General features: G+C 37.5%; 1 protein-coding gene across 2 annotated transcripts in view; it reads left to right on the forward strand.

Annotated features, from left to right (window-relative positions):
- Positions 1-19,657, forward strand: part of LOC307008764 (kelch-like protein 29) — a 163,419-nt gene that overhangs the window by 22,125 nt on the left and 121,637 nt on the right. For both annotated transcript variants that reach the window (XM_079631895.1, XM_079631896.1), the window contains one exon: positions 18,705-19,043. In XM_079631895.1, coding sequence (XP_079488021.1) covers positions 18,762-19,043 — 282 coding nt within the window. In that variant the 5' untranslated portion in view covers positions 18,705-18,761. The remainder of the gene's footprint in view (positions 1-18,704; positions 19,044-19,657) is intronic.

The raw sequence follows: 19,657 nt of genomic DNA on the forward strand, positions 1-19,657 counted from the left end.
AAGCCACTGCTCCTTCAAAACACATGAGTCTGTACAACAAAGTATCACGAGACGATAGACGCCGCTAAATTACCTCGTCTCAAAGCACAAAACATTGACAATATTATGAACAACTTACAGAGCTTTTACTTGTAACTGCTGCAGATTCATTTCAGCAATATTCGGACGGGACTAGTTTTCTAAACAACGTTTGAGTTACAATTTTTTTCACTCGATATCTGTTATTTCATATACCGATTTAGATGGGACTAACATCTCTGTGTTTAATACAGAGAGTGGGAGTGTGTGTTTTCTATACGTGGGCGTTACAGAAGGTCATGAGCTGTGTTTGCGTGGATCACATATGGCATGTCTTTTAATTTATTATTTGGCGATATCATTTTAATTTATTATAAAGACACTATTTAAGTAAACTTTACGAGTTTTAAGCAGTAGCTGTTTATAATAAAATTGCATAAATTAACAGAAAAATCTACACAAGATTTAACTGACACTGATATTAAAATGGGCAGTCTTTCGCAGTTTCCGCAATTTTGCTCTATTTATTAATTTTATAATGCTATTTTTTTTGTTGGAAAGCTCAGGTTGGTCAAAAAACACATGAGGAGAAGCGTCAGGATATTTCAACATCTGCATTCTCAGACATTCGCATTCGGATGGGATTAGATTTCTCAGAGGACCATTGAGTTTGCAGAAAAACTGTAGGTCATCTGCACCGGAATTTTTACTGAGGTTGTGTGAGAAAAACACTGACATGGCAGACTCGGACGGGATTAAAATCTCAAAGTACGTCTGTGAAACATGAATTTCTCTAACATTCCCCTGGAAAACTAGTCCAGCACGAATAGGACTATAGAAACGCAGAATTTCAAATCTTAAAAATATGATTAAAAAAAAAGAAGAGAGAGTATAATCAATGTTATTACTGCCCTGACTAATTTGCATAACAGATTATCAAGCATCTGTGACTGTTGTATATGAGTTTCTCAGTTGTCAAAGTGATGAAGCTGTATCTCCACATAAAAGCAACTGTGGTTGAGAACAACTTAAATGTGCTTATCATGCTGGGAAATCGTGTTGGATTTTTACTTTTAACTCCTGCACAACTCAGTCTTTGATGCTCGAAGAAGAAACATACTAGTATGTGAACTTTGCAAACTTCTTTTAAAAATTTATGTCATTTTAGTATTTATTTTGTCATCTGGAATGCATGTAAATATCTGCTATGCAGCTTCTTCAGGACAGTAATATCAATATTAAATAGTGATGCTCCGATTGATCGGCCGCCGATCATGATCGGCCGATATTGGCTAAAAATAGCTTGATCGGCGAACCCCAAAAGCGTCGATCAAAAAAGCAGATCACGTGACGTAAATTACTCGCGCGACTTTTTTCCCACCTGCATGCGCGGCGCACGGGCACACAACAGCAGACCGGAGCTTGCCAGTGGCAACATGAGTTCTCCTTCTCCCGTCTGGAAGTTTTTTTTAAAGTCATTTCCAGAAACGCTGGCTACAGAAAGTCATTACAAAGTAGCAAAAAAGTAGTCGTAGCCTACAAAGCGGAGCTCTGTGCATGGTTGCATAGCAACGACAGACGCCACGGAAAAATCGGACCGAATTTTACTATTAATAATAAAAGATAAGCTAATGTGCATTGTAAATTTCTGTAATTTATCTTTTTTTTGAATCATTCTTTTTATAAGAAAATTATTTAAAGGCTCAAATATGAGGTTTATCTTTTTATAAAACCTGTTTTGTCACAACTTTATTTGCACTTGTACATGTTAGTAGATAACATGTTGCAAGACACTCTTTTAAAATCTAGCCATAATTGATTTTATTATTTTAATGCTTATGTAAACAAAAAGTGCATATTGATGCTAATTTTATTTGTTATTTGCTGGTTAATGCGTCGTGTAGGTCTTAAATTTCAATCTTTATGATCTTAAAATGTCTTAAAACGGTCTTAAATTTGACTTGGCCTACAAAAGTTCTTTCATGAATTTTTGTCTGATAGGCCTAAACAACCTACTGGTTTTTGAGTGTTTTTCATAATTGGTTGTTCCAGAAAAAAATGGTTCTTGCCACCTCATAGTTACCGGTAGTTTCGTTTCTACAAATGGTGCAAACTCTGCTAGATTATAGATAAAAGATTCCTATTCCTTTGCCATTCTGCGATCGGCAGTGATCGGCAATCGGCAGATCATGATTTTGGTGATCGGTAATCGGTGTTCGGCCCCAAAAATACTGATCGGAGCATCTCTAATATTAAATATTATATTAAAAAAATTATATAATTATTTTAACAGCACAACTGTTTACATTGATAAAAATAAATGTTTATTGAGCTGCAAATCATAATATTAGAATGATTTCTGAAGGATCATGTGACTGAAGAGTTATGATGCTGAAAATCCAGCTTTTGCCATCACAGAAATAAATTACATTTTAAAATATATTCGAATCAAAAAACATTATTTTAAATTGTAATAATATTTCACAATATTTTTAATCAAATAAATGCAGCCTTGGTGAGCATTAGAGACTCTATTTTTTTATCTCTGTTAGCTCTAAGACTAATCACAACATCGTAAACTTTAATTCAGTTTATTTATTTGCACTGAATCAAAGCTTTCAGTTTGTGATTCATCTCACAGCTGGCTGCTGTTTTTATATATATATATATATATATATATATATATATATATATATATATATATATATATATATATATATATTTTTTTTTTTAATTTATGTATATGTAGAAAATGCATGGTAAAAAACAAAAACAGCGTCCGTTCACTGTTGCACTAATATTGCATGAGTTACTGTATGTGTCCGTGTGTTTCAGTGGTCAGTGGGCTGATCAGGACGCCACACTCCTACACAACTGCAGCGCTGCACAATCTCACTGCTGACTACAATGTTGATTAAAGCTGACATTGTAATAATACTGCTTTACCGGGCAGCCAGCGGTGCAGGTGCTGCTGACGGTAGCCTGCCGGCCAGGAAGCCAAATCATGCTTTTTTTCTTTCCTTCCCTGCTGCTGTCCTGCATCATTTTCCTACTCACTCCTAAATACTAAAAGAGACAGAGAATATATTAGACCTGGGTGGGGACGACTGTATACAGACTGTATGGAACCAGTACGGTTTCTTTTGAAAACACAAAAACATTTGTATGGCTATCAGTGACCTGACGTCAGTCTTTTCAGTGAGAGTTGGCCATGGTGAAGCGACAAAGTTGTGAAATACTTCACTAATTTTAATAACTAATTTCAATGTGAAATTAGTTAATTTTATCTATAAAGCTGCTCTGCAGAAAACAGTGATGTCATCATCTACCTAAGTTGAGTGACAGTGCAGTCAAATCGGTAATAATGCTTAATCTTAAAGGTGGGGTATGTGATTTGCAAAACGGCCGGTAGATTTTGAAAATACACAACTCAAATGGTCCTAGCTTCTTTCCTTTGACTCCACCCATTCAAAGAACATGGACCAATCAATGGTACGACCGATTGATTGACACACTTACTGTCCAATGATTCTAGGTGGTCTTGGAAATGATTGGCTGGTGTTTTTTGAGTCCTGCCTGATTAAATTGCTTAATTTTTATTTCAGTGCTTCTAACTCAGTGGCTGTAAGTGGGTTAGGAATAGGATTTTAAGTGATTTTGAAAAAATGGCCAAAAAAGAGGATTACATACCCCACCTTTAAGTGTCCCTAATATTTGCACTGATAATTGTTCATCTTATTCATAATATGAAGCACATCATTTTCTGGAAATACAGATCACATTTTTTAATAATCTGAAACACGCTGCAACTTTTATTACAAAGCGACTTGTATGTTATATATTATAATGTAATTAAAGTCAAGCACGCAAAATATACACAAAGTGCATACATTTGGATTGGTGCTGAATAAGAGTTTATTTGTATAGAATATATATTCCCACACACATGTAGTTTTAGTTTTGCTTTAAATATATTAGTTTAGGCTTTGCGTTTATCGTAAATGTCCATAGTAAAAAAAAATGTGTTGGTTTAAACTTAAAGGTACACTGTGTAGTTTTTTAAGTATTTTATCAGCTAAAATCAATGTGTTTATTCATAAATATGCCCTCATTGGTGTAAAATGACCTCTGCCAATGATGACTTATACTCATAGGCGAAGCATTGCTTATCTTTATTTACTTTGGACAGGTATGTCCATGGAGGTTTCCATGTCGTTCCGCCATTTTGAAAAACTATAATAGCAGAGAGGGACAAAAAGCACTAGCCTACCTCAACACATTTCTACAACGTGATTTCGTTCAGAGCCAGCATCACGTGACTGAAACCAGCAGAAGCGGACAAGGAGATCAGTGAGAGTCACTGTCACTGCCCCGGCAAATTTGAAAGGCTGCACTGCACGGTACTTCATAATGAAGGATCATACTTATGCCGAGACACGGAAGAAGGAATCCTCGTCGCCAAAACATGTAGTTTAAAAGGAAACGTGACCGGCGAATTAAAAAAACGAGGGTAAATATCGGGACAGCTTTTCCCAGGTGGAAAGAGCTTTGAAAAAAAGTGAGGCACTAGAGAGTAGGGCTGTAAACAGTTAATCGCGATTAATCACATCCAAAATAAAAGTTTGTGTTTACATAATAAATGTGTGTGTGCTGTGTATAATTATTTTATATATAAAAATACACAAACATGCTTGTATATATATATATAAGAAATATTTGCATGTATATACTGTATATATATTTATATATAATTTATATTATATATAAATATTTTATATATAAATAACACATTTTTCTTAAATGTATACATGAACGTGTGTGTATTTATATATACAAAATAATTGTACACACACATTTATTATGTTAACACAAACTTTTATTTTGGATGCGATTAATCGTTTACAGCCCTACTAGAGAGCACTATTCGTTTGAATGCAAAATACAATTTCACCGCTAGATGGGAGACATTCCTACACAGTGTACCTTTAAAGTTACCAGGTTGCCTTAAATGTTTTATACAAAGAAACATTTTGTTCTCTCTCTTTCTTTGCATTAACTCAAATTTCAATCAACTAAAAATGTTAAGGCAACTCGGTAACTTACTTTTTTAAGATAAGCTAAACCAAGAAATCATTTTTCTTTTTTGTTCTGAATAACATTACATTTTAAAGGATTTGTTGTGGAATAGTGTAGGCTATATCATGTTCATAATGTTTGTAAACGTTTCTTTTTATTTACAAGTATTTCACATAATTTCTGAATGTATAATAAAAGGCGACCGATGCAACTTATCTGTTTTTTTTCTCTCTTTCTCAACAGTGGAATTTTGACCCAGTGCATTTTTTTCTCTCTAGAAAATATTGTATTAAACAAGACTTTCTGCAGCAGGGTGTTCATTGTTAGAACTGATATGCGGTTAGCGTGACATTAGATTCTGGTTGTATATGTATCCCTAGGGTAAATGTGTCACCTCTCGGTTGTCAAGCGTTGTTGTTGTTTTACTAAACATCATGCATATGTTGCATTAATATTTTAATTTGTGCTCCTTATGGTTCATAATGACTCATACTTTACTTTGGTAGACACTGTACTGTGAGTTAGTGTATGGTATTTGTCAAATTAGTGTTTCAGACTCGTTTGATAAGGGCTCCTGTGGGGTGTCCATTCCAGTAGGAGATTGTGGAGTGTGACGGTTATTCTTATTTGCACAAAGCCTTTTTCCAAGACTCCATCAGAGGGAATGAGACACTAACTTAACATTAAGTTTGACTAATTATAAGGTCCTTTTTTGATTTACTTGGGTGTGTGGCTCCGTGACATTTTTATTTTGAGAAAAGTATTATGTGTAAAATTTGTTCTATTATGCAAATGCATTTTGTTTTCCATATCCAACAAACAAAAGTGAATCATGTATCAAACGATATATAAATATAACATGAGCTTGAATGGATGCACACGAAAAAACATATTTGCACTCCTTCAAGTATATGATTTGCATATTTGCGTTCCTGATTTCCCACGTAGCCTTATGCCAAAGAGTCTTCTACTGAATTGTTTTTTTGCAGATGAAAACGTGGCTCTGAAATATTTAGTAGAGTGCATTCATATGAAGCTAATCCATAATGCAGGTTTCTCCTGTCTATATCTTCTGCTCTGAAAGTGTTTGTTATTACCAGCACTGAAATGCATTATTCAGCATCCAAATCACAAATTATTAGCCACATGTACATCTTTTTTGAATGGTAAACACCCAATTTACTTGCAGCCGGTTTCTTTGCTTGAAGGAAACGGTGGAAAGAAATACAGTAGCGAATCTGCACATCTTAGAAAACACACTAATTTCACCCTTGGCTTTACTCGCACTAGTCCAGTGCGGTAGATTGGTGGCTCTGTTGATTAAAAATGGAATTAAATTTGATAAAATGTCTAGAGGATGCACAGCATGGAGATGAATATAAATGTAAATCAAGGTTTAGAGGTGTTTATGCAAATATGAGTCACCACACATGTTTAGAAGTATGGAAACCAGTGCTTAAAGGAACAGTACACCTAAAAATACATATTCTGTGTCACTGACTCACCATAATGTCATTTAAAAAGCAGTTCATAAGGATTATCTTACAGCATTTCTGCAGGTTATGGGAAGGTAAATTTAAGACTTTTTAAGAAAATGTAGGGAACAAATTTATTTTACAAAAATAGTAGCTTGAATCCCTCTACTAGAAAATATATATATAGAGAGAGATAATATATATATATATATATATATATATATATATATATATATATATATATTATATTATATATAATTATTATATATATTTTTTTTTTAAATGTATGCACTGTCCCTTTAATTTACACACTGAAACGGAAAGTGTAACTTCTCAGTATGCCATTTTTATCCTCCTCCAGTGCGACCATGAAAATAAAAGCAAAACAAAACTCAACAGATGGACATAATTGATGTGGCACAGGCAGAAGTCTCACTCCGAGATGCTCAGAGGGAATGTTTGGGATGATGTGAGATCCGAGGTCAACCGAAGTGCAGCAAGAATGTCTCTGTCTTCTGGGACTCTTCTGCTAGTAGTTCCTGTTTGCGGTCATGTGGCAGTCACGCATTACTAGTGAAGCATAGCTAAAGACAGGAGAGCAATGCCGCCCACCGCAGATAAAGCGGTGTGGCGCTGTCTCTTACACTTTTGTGATGGAGCTCTTTACAGCGTGAAACAGCGGGAGTTGTGTTTTAGCAAAGAGGCTTAACCCTTATGAATACATTTTCAGCTTGTTTCCCCATTACTGGGGGCATCATAAGCCCGTCACACACCCCTGATCGCATTTCAGCACAGCTGAACTTCAAACCATGTGTTCTGCCTGGCTTTAGTTTTCTATGGGATTTGTGCATTGTTAGTTTTTTTGTGTGCCTTTGGGTGTCAGAGGTGACAGATAAGAGGAAAAGTAATGGCTATGAAATGATTTGTGTTTGCATTGCGAGATTTCCTGGATCATTTTGGTTCTGCAGCGTCTATTGAACTCTCTAATGTTTATGAATATGCTTGTGTTGGAAATATTAAGGAAGTATTTGTGTTAAATGGTGAAGCAGGGTTATTATTGTTAACTTAAGCTAAACCATGAATACATTTTTGTTACATGAAATACAATAACGTTCAGGCAACAATTCTCATGTTTGTTTAGTTTAACTTGAAGTACTAAAATAACTAAAACTAAAACTGAAATAAAAATGTATATATAAACCTAACACAAATGCACAATCTAAGCACAACATTTTTTTTTTAAATAAAAAAACTATATAATAGTGTAACAGTGATGCTAAAAAAGATGTACAATAAAAAATGTAACAGCTTGATACTGTACATTCTATATGCTAATGAGCTCTGTTATAATTGGCTAAGCTCTGTGTACTGGTATATATCATTGTCAGGTCAAGGTGCTGATTTACTGTATGTGTTGATGAATACTTTATATTTGTTTTAAACGTGGGTAGTTATATGTTAATGAGATTGTGATGTATCATGATGATTTCTAAATTAGCCATTTTGCAGTTTCCATTCATTATCTAGGTCCCTTACCGCCCCCATCAAATAAAATGTAGTCAAATTGTATTCCCTAAATATTCATTTTGATAATTATTCTGTATTCATCATAATTATGTAAGCCTATTATTATACACTACCATTCAAATGTTTGGAGTCAGTAGAATAAAACAAATTAAAAAACACTGATACTTACATTCAGAAAAGATCCATTAAATTGATTTAACAATAAATTGATTTACACAATTTACACAGTATTTTTTTGTGATATTTCAGTGCTGTAGCCTTTGGTGATGTTGAGATGTCTTTAAAATTCTGTCTGACATACCTTTATCATTAGTATTAGTTTTTAAAGGTGCAAAAAGCCATGCGAATTGAAATTATATTTCATTGATACTTTAATTACATTGATTATCACAAACTGCTACCAATCAGCAAACAAGTTTTTTTTTTCCAACGGAAAACAAGAAGACAAAAAAGCATATCTACACCGAACGCATACAGCACAACTCGCCGCATCAAATCACATAGAACCCATTATAATCAGTGATTCTGTCTACACAGTCACCGACAGAAAACGGATGGCCCGTTCTAGTTCTGATGCACTCCACATGTGCTTGTGCTACCGGACACAAACAGGACACAATGTTTGGAACTGTTGCATTGATGTGTCCAAGGATGCTCCAATGTTAGGAGACCATATTATTTAGCAAGTTACGAGTTTCATCTTCTAAATATTGTGGCTTATACTGCACACGTTTTAAACAAATGCCCCCGAGAACACCTCAACGCCCTCTTTCTAAAATATTGCTTCCAGCACCCCCCCCCCCCCCCCCCAATGCCCTCTGATCGCCCCCACCCCATTGAGAAACGCTTTAGGGTTTAGTGTAGCTGATATGTTATTTTCAAACACGTTAAAACATTATTCTTACATCAACACTCACCTGACATTTAATTTTCTAACTGCTGCGATACATACAACAACCAATGCAATAAAACTTTGCCAGAATCACGTTTATTCGTTTCGTATAAAACTGAATGCACTTTTAGTGCCACTCACTGAATAATTCACTTTGAATGTGCATGAAGCAACGTCATATCATTTTGCAAAACAATTCTCCACATGCACATTTTTCCACATTTTCCTGGGTTTATCACTGGTTTTTATCTGAGCCCTGAAATCCCATCTCATTTCTTTACTCTAATATTGTAATTAATGCATACAAATTTTTATGAGGTTTTTAACAGATAATTAAACTGCCACTCTCCTTTATTTGTGATCTTTTATGCACATTTTCCTTCCATAAAATGAGATTTATGGGGAAACATGCTCAAGCTCTATGATACGATTGAAAGTGGCATTTAGCCTTGTAAATCATACTGCTGTGATGCTGTAATTGATTTGACATTTTCTCCCAGTATTTGCTAGTCCTCTGGGTGGTTTATCGCTGTCTCAAATGAAAAAGTGTCCAGTTGCAAGTGTCAATAATTGTGTTTTTACCACCACACAACCGTTACAGTTTGCTGTTGCGAGTGATTCTCATCCCAAGTCATTGTTCAGTTCAGAGATAGAAAACTGAGGGTCCAAATGCATCTGCAACTTGCTGGTGTTGGTGCGCAGGAGCTCATGTTGGCATATTGCTCTCGCTGCATTGTTCACACATGACAGGATCTTGTCTTAAGTGGCAGAGTGAATTAATTGATCTGTGAGGTGCGTACAGGAGAGTTTGAATCTAGATCATAAATGGAAAGTGTATCAGAGCGTGGTTTTATGAGGACAAGAATCAGAAATAAAAGCTGAAATGCAGATTACTGACTGTAACTGTCCACCCCCCCCCATTTCCCCCCGCATAGACATGGAAATCACTATCCAAACTTAAATGGTTGGTTCAAGAATGCTTTGGAATATAGACTTTGGTTGGTCTTGTTTTAAAGAAGACATTTGACAGATTATTGTAGATGATTATTTCAGACCTTTTTTTTTCTCATAAAATTGAATTGGTGTTATATTTTGAACTCTTGGCATGAAAACAAACAAAGGTTTCTACCAATCTTTCATAATTTTTCACGTTCATCGCTATTTCAAAATAAAGGCCTGAACACGTCTAATGAGTATGGAATATTATTGTTGCAAATTAATACATTTATTTTAACAGTCGCCAAATATGACAACTAGAGATTGTAAGCTTTCAAATGATATATAGTTTGTCAATATTACTTTAGGTTTTTACTAAGATATTATTGTTTTAAATATATAATGGTAAACGTCCTACCTCTGGGACGTGACATTTAAACTATGCAACACATAGTTGTAGCTCTAAAGTCTGATTGGATGAGACACATTATAAGTTGGTTTAACTAATAATGTAGGATTTTTTAAAATCTGTTTTTCGTAAACTTAGCTAAGCATAGAAACTTTTTCATTTTATGATTCGGTAATGCCAAAATATAATAAAATGCTTGCAGTTTTCTCTCTCTCTTTTCTTGATAGATTTGGAATGAATAGCTCATGAGGCATCTTTAGATGAGGTTTGACTGAAGTAGAGAACAGAATGATCAGCATGGTGTATTTAATTATATACTTTGTTTTGCTAACATAGTGTTTAGACACAGAACATGCTGCAGCTACTGTATATGCTTTAAACCCATCCTCTTCATTATATCAAAGCCATTTGTGCATCAGTGGTTTTTTTTTTTTTTTAGCCCACATTGATACTATAATTTGCATATCTCACATTATTAGAGCTTGGGTACAACATACAAATTAAATGACTCCTACGGTTTTTCTTTTCCTGCTTATTTTTTAACCACATGTCAGAGATAAGATCAACCATATCAGTTTTATTCCAGCCGTTTGAACTGTTGGATCCATTCTGCAGCTTTAGTTTAAAGCAACTGTTGAGAAAAACATGCCTTGTGGAATTCCCATGGATTTGATTCCGTGTCACATACAGTTTTTCCTTTTTTCCATCATTATTATTTCATTATTTCATTAAATATGCATAATTTTGCATATATTTTTGGTAGATACATCTGAAAATATGATAAAGCCAGGTGCAAAATTATTTTATCATTTTGTTTACACACAAGATGAAAAAAGAATTTCAGAGGGATTTCAGGATGTATGCTTTCATTACCTAGGAAATCAAAATATACTGTCCATAGCCTTAAAAAGAAAAATTTTGCCATACTTTTTTTTAATTAAAATGTCACATAAATCAGGCCACGCCCGCCAGAATGGGCGTGGCTTATGCCTTATAAGCCAGATCCCAAAAGGATGCACTTTGGTTTTTCATCGACTGAAGCTAAACCAGATCGTAGCACAAGCAAGGCAGGGTTACACAACACTCGTTCCCTCTTCTAGAGAGAACTGAGGTTACGCAAGTAACCGAGACGTTCTCTTACGAGCAGAGGTGGAAAGTCCAGGGGTCAGAAAGTAAAAGTCCTGCCATATGTTTATTCCACCCATGAACTCAGTCAGCTGATTTCACTAATTAGTTCTATCTCCTGGCTGAAAAACTGTGCTAATTAGCAAATCCAGGTGATTGGAACAAAATACTGAGGAGGACTTTTACTTTCTGAACCTGGACTTTCCACCTCTGCTTACGAGAGTACTCTCATGTTGCGTAAGCTGGCTTATGCAGCGGGAACCCAATGTAAAACGCTGTGCGTGCTAAGAATCGTCCACAACATTGTCCCAAGGGCATGTGCCCGGGGCTCATATGATAGGTGGGTAATATCACGGCCGACGAGAGGTGGGCCTAATGAGAATAACAGAAGGCAACATAGTCGCCTAATGAATGAATAGGTGCTTAACACAGTATAACAGTCAGGATAGACCTTAGTCAGCCTGAACTGTTGAATGACAGCTGGACTGAGCACAGTCCACTCTGTACAAGAACGCTAAAAGCATAATACGCAGTCTGGTCGGAACAGTCGGGGAGAACTGCAGATACTTTGTTTAGACTGATAACAATTTAGCCTGTAGTGCAGGAACTTCTAGGTTGTAAATCCTTATAAATGTAGACGGTAGATGTATAAAGCCTGCCGCCATACAAATATCTTGAAGTGAAACCCCACTGGAAGAGGCCCACGAAGAGGCCATGCCTCTGGTGGAATGAGCTCTAACGCCCAAAGGACAACGAAGGCCTTTGGATGTACAAGCCAACGCGATAGCATCAACTATCATCCTGGAAAGGCTCTGTTTCGAGGTAGCTAGCCCTTTAGCGCGGCAACCAAAATAAACAAAGAGCTGTTCTGACTGTCTGAAGGCAGCAGAACATTCAACGTAAATTATCAGCGCCCTGACCGGGCAAAGGAGATTCACGTCATTCTCGCTGTCAGACCCAGGGAGAGTTGACGGGGAAATAACTTGCGCTCTGAAAGGAGTGGCAAGCACCTTGGGGACATAACCATGTCTTGGTTTGAGGATGACTTTGGAGTCATTAGGCCCAAACGCAAGGCATGTAGCACTCATGTGCAGGTCACCCACCCGTTTGACCGAGGCGAGAGCCATCAGGAAAACGGTTTTAAGCGAGAGATACTTTAGTTCCAAAGACTGTAGGGGTTCAAAGGGGTTACCTTTCATGGCCTCTAGGACTGTGAAAAGGTCCCATACAGGAATCGAAGGGGGTCGAGGAGGGTTTAACCTCCTAGCTCCTTTAAGGAAGCGGACGATAAGGTCGTTCCTACCCAGTGACTGGCCATGCGTTGTTTTTATAAACGCAGCTATGGCCGATACGTACACTTTGAGCGTAGAGGGGGACCTGCCCTCATCCAAAAGCTCTTGTAGGAAGGAGAGAACCTCCGTCACCCCATAGTATTGTTGATCCAAGTTTCGAGCTGAGCACCAGCCGGAGAACACTGACCACTTGGAAGCATATAGTCGTCTAGTAGAGGGCACTTTAGCCTGCATAATCGTGTTTAACACTCCTACCGGGAGGTCAACGTTTATCCGTTGATAGCCCATACGTGCAGGGCCCAAAGCTTGGGGCGTGGAAGCGCAGGTTGTGCTGAGACCACACGAGGAGGCGTTCTGCCAATACGTGAAGGTTCCATGATGTGAGACCGAGATCTGATCTGAAGGCAGTGAGAAGACGGCCGGCTTCCTCAGACACTTAGGCTCTGCGATGCAGATGGCTCGTCCCGCTGCAGTGCCTTTTCGACGGCGCAGGCTTCTTCCAGAGATCCAGCAATGTGTACACTTCGCAAGAGATGAAAAATCAAAGTGCATCCTATCGGGATCTGGCTTATAAGGTATAAGCCACGCCCATTCTGGCGGGCCGTGACGACTGAGGGCGCTCATTTGTGCTTACGTCACGGGCAGCCTTTCGATAGGTTGCAGCAAGTTGCCGCATAGCAGCCAATAGGTGCGCAAGCTGCCTCGCCTAGGTCTGCTCGCTGCAGCAAAATGCGTTTTAAAATAATAAAAAATTAAGGATAATTTTTGGCTTCAGTATTCTCGGGAAAAGCTTACGCAACACGAGAGTACTCTCGTAAGAGAACTCAATTTGAGAAAACACCAAAGATTTGTAATGTAAAAAATCATACTTTTTTTAGTGGAAACAACTATTTACAGACACAATATCTTATCAAATCATTAGCAACAACAATAAACACAACCTAAATCACATCAAAACTTGATCACACAGCATTTATGGCCTTCAACTGATCAGAAAAACAGTCAAAAACACACATCTAAATGTCAGAGCACATCACGTGATGCATCTGAAAGAATCATGTTGTGAGAAATTGACATCAGCCAATGAGATTTCGCTTTTAGAGTTAAATGCCCATTGTACTTTCACGATTGGTTTCTGATAAAAAGGAAATGACCATATTTGGATCCGACAACATTGGGGAGAGAGAGCTTTTCAACGGCGTATGTGATGACAGGGTGCAGACAGCGATCGCGGAGCAGCGTGTTGATTTAGAACGCCAACTTTTGTAGAATGTGTATTTTGGACTTTTTTTCACCACAGGTCTGAAAGAAGACATGTTATTGAAGACAAATGGCCCAAAATCTCAAAATTGACCAGTGAAAAAAAACCCTATGTTTTTGCCTGCCGTGTCTCACCTTAAGTTGCTAAAGCAAGTGACAAAACATCTTGGGTTACAACTCTAACCTTTGTTCCCTGAGAAGGGAAAGAGACGCTGCGCACGAAGCGTCTGAAGCACATGTAACTCTAGATCAGTGTTTCCCAACCCTGTTCCTGGAGTCACACCAACACTACACATTTTCCAACTCTTTCTAATCAATCACACCTGAATCAACTCGTCAGCTCATTAGTAGAGACTCCAAGACAAGAAATATATGGGTTATATAAGGGAGACATCAAAAATGTGTAGTGTTTGTGTGCTTCCAGAAGCAGGTTTGGGAAACACTGCACTAGACCAATCTTGATTGGCGCTGCGTCATGACATAACAAGCACTGGCGGAATGTGGAAGTTATTAAAGGATGCTGGCACACAAAGAGAGTAGCTTCTAAAAGATCGAAGCAAGTCGGTCTCAGGCATACAGAGGCGTGGCAAGGAGGCGCAGCGTTTTAATGCAGCGGTACAGTCGTAACCTAAGACGTCCCTTTCGAAGGAACTCGCGCTACGTCGTATGAATACCCACTAGGCCACAACGACCAGAGCCTGACCTAGTGTGAACTGTCTAGGCACAGCTAGGGGGAGAGCACCTACACACCCGACGTAGAAAGAAAGGTGCAGACTTATCACCCTGTAGCCCAAGACTGGTTGCCCACTGAAGCTAAGCAGGGTTGAGCCTGCTTAGTACCTGGATGGGAGACCTTCTGGGAAAACCATATTGCTGCTGGAAGAGGTGTTAGTGAGGCCAGCAGGGGGCGCTCACCCTGTGGTCTGTGTGGGCCCTAACGCCCCAGTGTAGTGACGGGGACACTATATTGTCAAAGAGCGCCGTCCTTCGGATGAGACGTTAAACCGTTAAGTCCTGACTCTCTGTGGTCACAAAAAATCCCAGGATGTCCTTCGAAAAAAAGTAGGGGTGTAACCCCGGCATCCTGGCCAAATTTGCCCCTTGGCCTCTGTCCACAATGGCCTCCTAGTCATCCCCATATACTGAATGGCTTCATCACTGTCTCCTCTCCACCAGTAAGCTGGTGTGTGGTGGGCGTTCTGGCGCAATATGGCTGCCGTCGCATCATCCAAGTGAATTATTCACATTGGTGGTGGTTGAAGAGATTCCTCCCCTTCCATATGTGAAGTGCTTTGAGGACCTAGAAAAGCGCTATATAAATGTTACAAATTATTATTATTATTATTATTAGACTATAAAACCTCATAAAGATATGCGGGGTAGCCCAACCCACAGCATCGCATACCTCCTGCAGGGAAACCCCGGAGAGAAGTGCCTTAGAAGACGCCACGCTTCTAGTGGAGTGAGCCCTTATGGCCAGAGGTGAAGGCATATTGCAAGAGAGATAGCCTGAACAATTCAGTTACCGATAGTACCGACAGGGGATCCTTTCCTGGGCGCCCCAAAGCACACCAGTAGTTGGTCTGACTTCCTAGTCTACACACCCTGACGAAGGCATGCAAAGCCGCAACTCGTAGGTGGATCTGTCACCATTTTTAATGTTTTGAGCCATCCATGAAATAAAGGCTTTTTAACTTTTTTTCTACTTATTTCGAGTGCCTTGGAGTTCCTATTTTAATTTATTATGCTCCGCAATGGTGTTGACTTATGAATTTGCACATGGGTTGCTGCATTTATTTGATCCAAAATACAGCAAAAACAGTAATATTGTGAAATATTTTTACTATTAGAAATAACTGGTTTCTATTTTAATATATTTTAAAATGCAATTTATTACTTTCTTGGCAAAGGAAATTTCACATCTTCAGTGTCACAGATCCTTCGGAAATCATTCTAATATGCTGATTTGCTGCTCAAGAAACATTTATTATTATTATCAAGGTTAAAAATAGTTGCATTATTACATTAATGCACAGAATAAATTGCATTTTAAAATATATTAGAAATACAAAAATTTAATTTAAAAATAAAAAAAAGTTATTTTAAATTGTAACAATATTTCACAATATTACTGTGTGGCAAGCAGGACGAGGGCCGTGGGAGAACGGCGCGAGGCCGGTGGCGTGATTAATAAGGAGCGACACCTGCGCAACACACTGGCCTTGTATCTCTCATGGAGGAGTGTAAGCATAAAAGGAGGAGCAACGATCGTGAAGATCGAGAGAGGACCAGGCCTGGACTGTTTTATTTGATGTTTTGTTTTATTATGTGTGGCGTCGGTCGTCCGTGAGGGGCTGCTGTCTTTACTTTCATTTTGCGTTTATTTATTTATTAAAGTCTTTTAAATGTTCGCCGGTTCCCGCCTCCTTCTTCCCATAACAACGAACTACGTTACAAATAAATGATCAAAAAAATGGAGCAAATAAATCCAGCCTTTGTGAACAGAAGACTTTGTACTTTAAAAACTTTATAAATATTACACCGTTCTAAAACCTATGAATATGTATATGTGTGTGTGTTACATGTTCACGTTAAGACAAATTGTATTTAGCCTATATAAAATTAAATGATTTGAAACTTGTACCTTCAATGTAAAAATAACAATCTATGCAATATCTCTGAAAACCAAAGTGACATTTTAGATAAAAAATATATATTATTCTTATACCCATGTCTGTTTATATTCACAAAGTTACACATTCACCAAACATGTTCATTTATTTGTCTCTGTTATCAGCATCAGGGTGTTTCTTTTGTACTTCTGTCACACGTCATGACTGGACTGATCTGTAAAGCGCTTGCTATCTATAACTCTCTAGACATTCAGACAACATGTGACCTCTTATCTTTTGTCTTGAATTCAAAGGCAGAATCATAAAGAATGAATCATGCAACAATGGAGATGCTGACCAGACACTCAATTCGTATGTCTGCATTAGTTCATTGCTTTTAATGGTTCCAGCCAGCTGTAAATTCTGATGAAAGGCTGCCAAATTGTATGTGTTAACTTATAATAAGATTAATTAAATATGTTTAACACCTTCCGAATGAAGTAACAGATTTATGTAATTTAACATTAAAGCTGTGTGATTCTAAAGACGAGCTGCAATCATCATTATGATGGAGAAAGTCCTTCTTAACAGTTAATTTATTTATAAATCAAATCAACTGGTTATTTGCAGTATTTGCATGGTGACAATTATCACTGAAACAAAAAGTATTAAACATAATGTAGACACACATACTGATGTTATTGTTCTTAAGCATACATTATAATGTATCCGATGTTTAAATACTTTAAAATTTCGACAGATTCTAAATAAATGATGAATTGCTATTTAATTACTATAAAAAAAACAGATGATTAATTCTCATTGAGTATTTTAATTAGAGCTGTCAATTGAATAATTTTAACTTGATTAATTATAGGATGTGGTGTAACAATTAATCACTATAATCATAGTTAATTGCATTGATATTGGTAAAAAAAACACGCAAAAAGTGTCTTTAAATGGCAATATATATATAATCTTTTTTTCCTGTATAATTGATCATAAACTGATCGTTGATCTACTCTCTAGCAATCCATTATACAACACTCATTAGAAATACTTGACTCTGGCTACATTTCTGCAAAAACTACAATTTGCTGCACTTTTCAGGTGACATGTCCACAAGAGGGGCTATACGTGATATCATTTATTTCTCCATTGCAGATGCATGAAAAAAAAAAAAAAAAAAAAAACTTCTGTTGGTCATTTGCAAAATGATGTTGCTTTGCTTTTCGCGTTTCGAAGTGAAATAGCACCTTCGGTTTTCTGCGGAACAGTTAAACGTGACTGTAGCAACAGATTTAATATAAAGTGGGACCAAACGTTTATTTACAATGCTTATATACTTATTTGCATTTGTTTCTTTCTTTCTCTATATTTGCATTTAGCAATGTCTTGGTTGACTTTGAAGGAGTGTTATTTTTGTATCATTGAGATACTATTAGAGTTTGGTTAGAGGAGCTGGTTATACAAACGGTTGATACAAACATCATAATATATTAGTTTACAAATCATGCACTATGATAGTGTTTTTTGGTCATAACATAGTGTGGCATCGTGAGAGGTAGGGTATCACCAAAGTGTGGGTTGCTTCACAAATCGAGTCCAGGCAGAGATTAAGTCACTGGTTTCTTTTTTATTATCAACTCAAAACTCCAAAACGTTTTAACCAAAACACTCTTCCAGCTTCTCTTTATGCTCTCTAACAAAAAACAGCCAGTCTCTCTGTCCTCAGCTCATTAACAGCATTTCTCCTTCACTCGCAACAGCTGTGTCCCCATCGCTGAGGAACCTGGTAACTGTAGTCCGGGACCAGGTGGCCATCTTGGTTTGTAGGCCCCCTTGCTGCAACCACCTAGATGGCACATACCTTGCCTCTATGACATACCCTCTCACGATGCCACAATAGTATTGAATCTACAGTATGTATGTATAGGTATGTTTTTGTAAAAATGTAATTTCCAATGAGCCTAGGTTTCCATTTTGCCGATCCTTCCTTATAGTGATCTTTATTTTTGGTGTTTATTTATAAAAGTAACGTTCGTTTTTTGAGATGTTAATATGTTTCTTCTTCTCCATTAGGTTTTCTCCAGCTCCCCGTGAACAGAAGTATCTCTCGTTCTCCTGATCCGCTTTGTCATGATGTCACGGTACCATCAGCGCTTTGAGCGGGATTTCCGTGGCGTGTGGGAGCGGAGGGAGCGTTGCATCACCAACAGCAGCTGCGGCGGGACTGTTAACGGCTGTGTCTCCACGTCTGCCTCTTCCGGCCCCAACAGCGGCAACAACCGTCCCGGCCTCCTCCCCCTGCCCGTCATCCCCTCGCTGCTGCCCACCCCGGTCACCGGGACAACCAGCACGTCCAATAGCGAGCTGACCTGCAAGCGATTAGCTCCCACCTGCACGACCTCCACAACTAAGGTAGGACTGAACGCACCTGTAGCCGCTGCCTCGTGCTGCGTTTACTGCCCTCGTGTCATTCCAAACTGGGATAATTTTCTTTTCTTTTTTTGAAACACAATAGAGAAATGTTCAGGCTTCAATGGTAATTCACACTGCCAAGGACTAAAACTGCCCATGAAAGTGTCCATATGACTATTATAGTTTTTCATTATAGTTTTTCATTATAATTGTTGGTGAAGTTTTAGTAATTTTGTTGTGTTTTTGCCATTTTTGTTACATTTATATTTTTGTTTTAAAAAGGTCTATTTAGTTTTTATTCAGGTTTAGTCTTAGTACATCAAGTTAAACTAAATACAAATGAGAAATGTTGCCTTGGTAACTAGCTGAAATTAAATAAATATAAAAGTTTTGTTTTTATATTTTATTTTATTTCAAGTAGTTTAAAAAAAAAATGGTTTTACTTTTAGTTAACTATAATAACCCTGCTTTTCGAAACAAATTTTGCTTCCAATCTGACATATTTCTGTGTGTAATAGGAAGGGAAATGTATAGGTAAGGGGGACGCCATATGACCAAATTCTCATTTCACAATATGAGAAATGTTATTTCACGATAATGATATCACAATATAG

Source organism: Phoxinus phoxinus (genome assembly GCF_949152265.1).
Source record: "Phoxinus phoxinus genome assembly, chromosome: 13".
In the NCBI taxonomy this organism is placed as follows: Eukaryota; Metazoa; Chordata; class Actinopteri; order Cypriniformes; family Leuciscidae; genus Phoxinus; species Phoxinus phoxinus.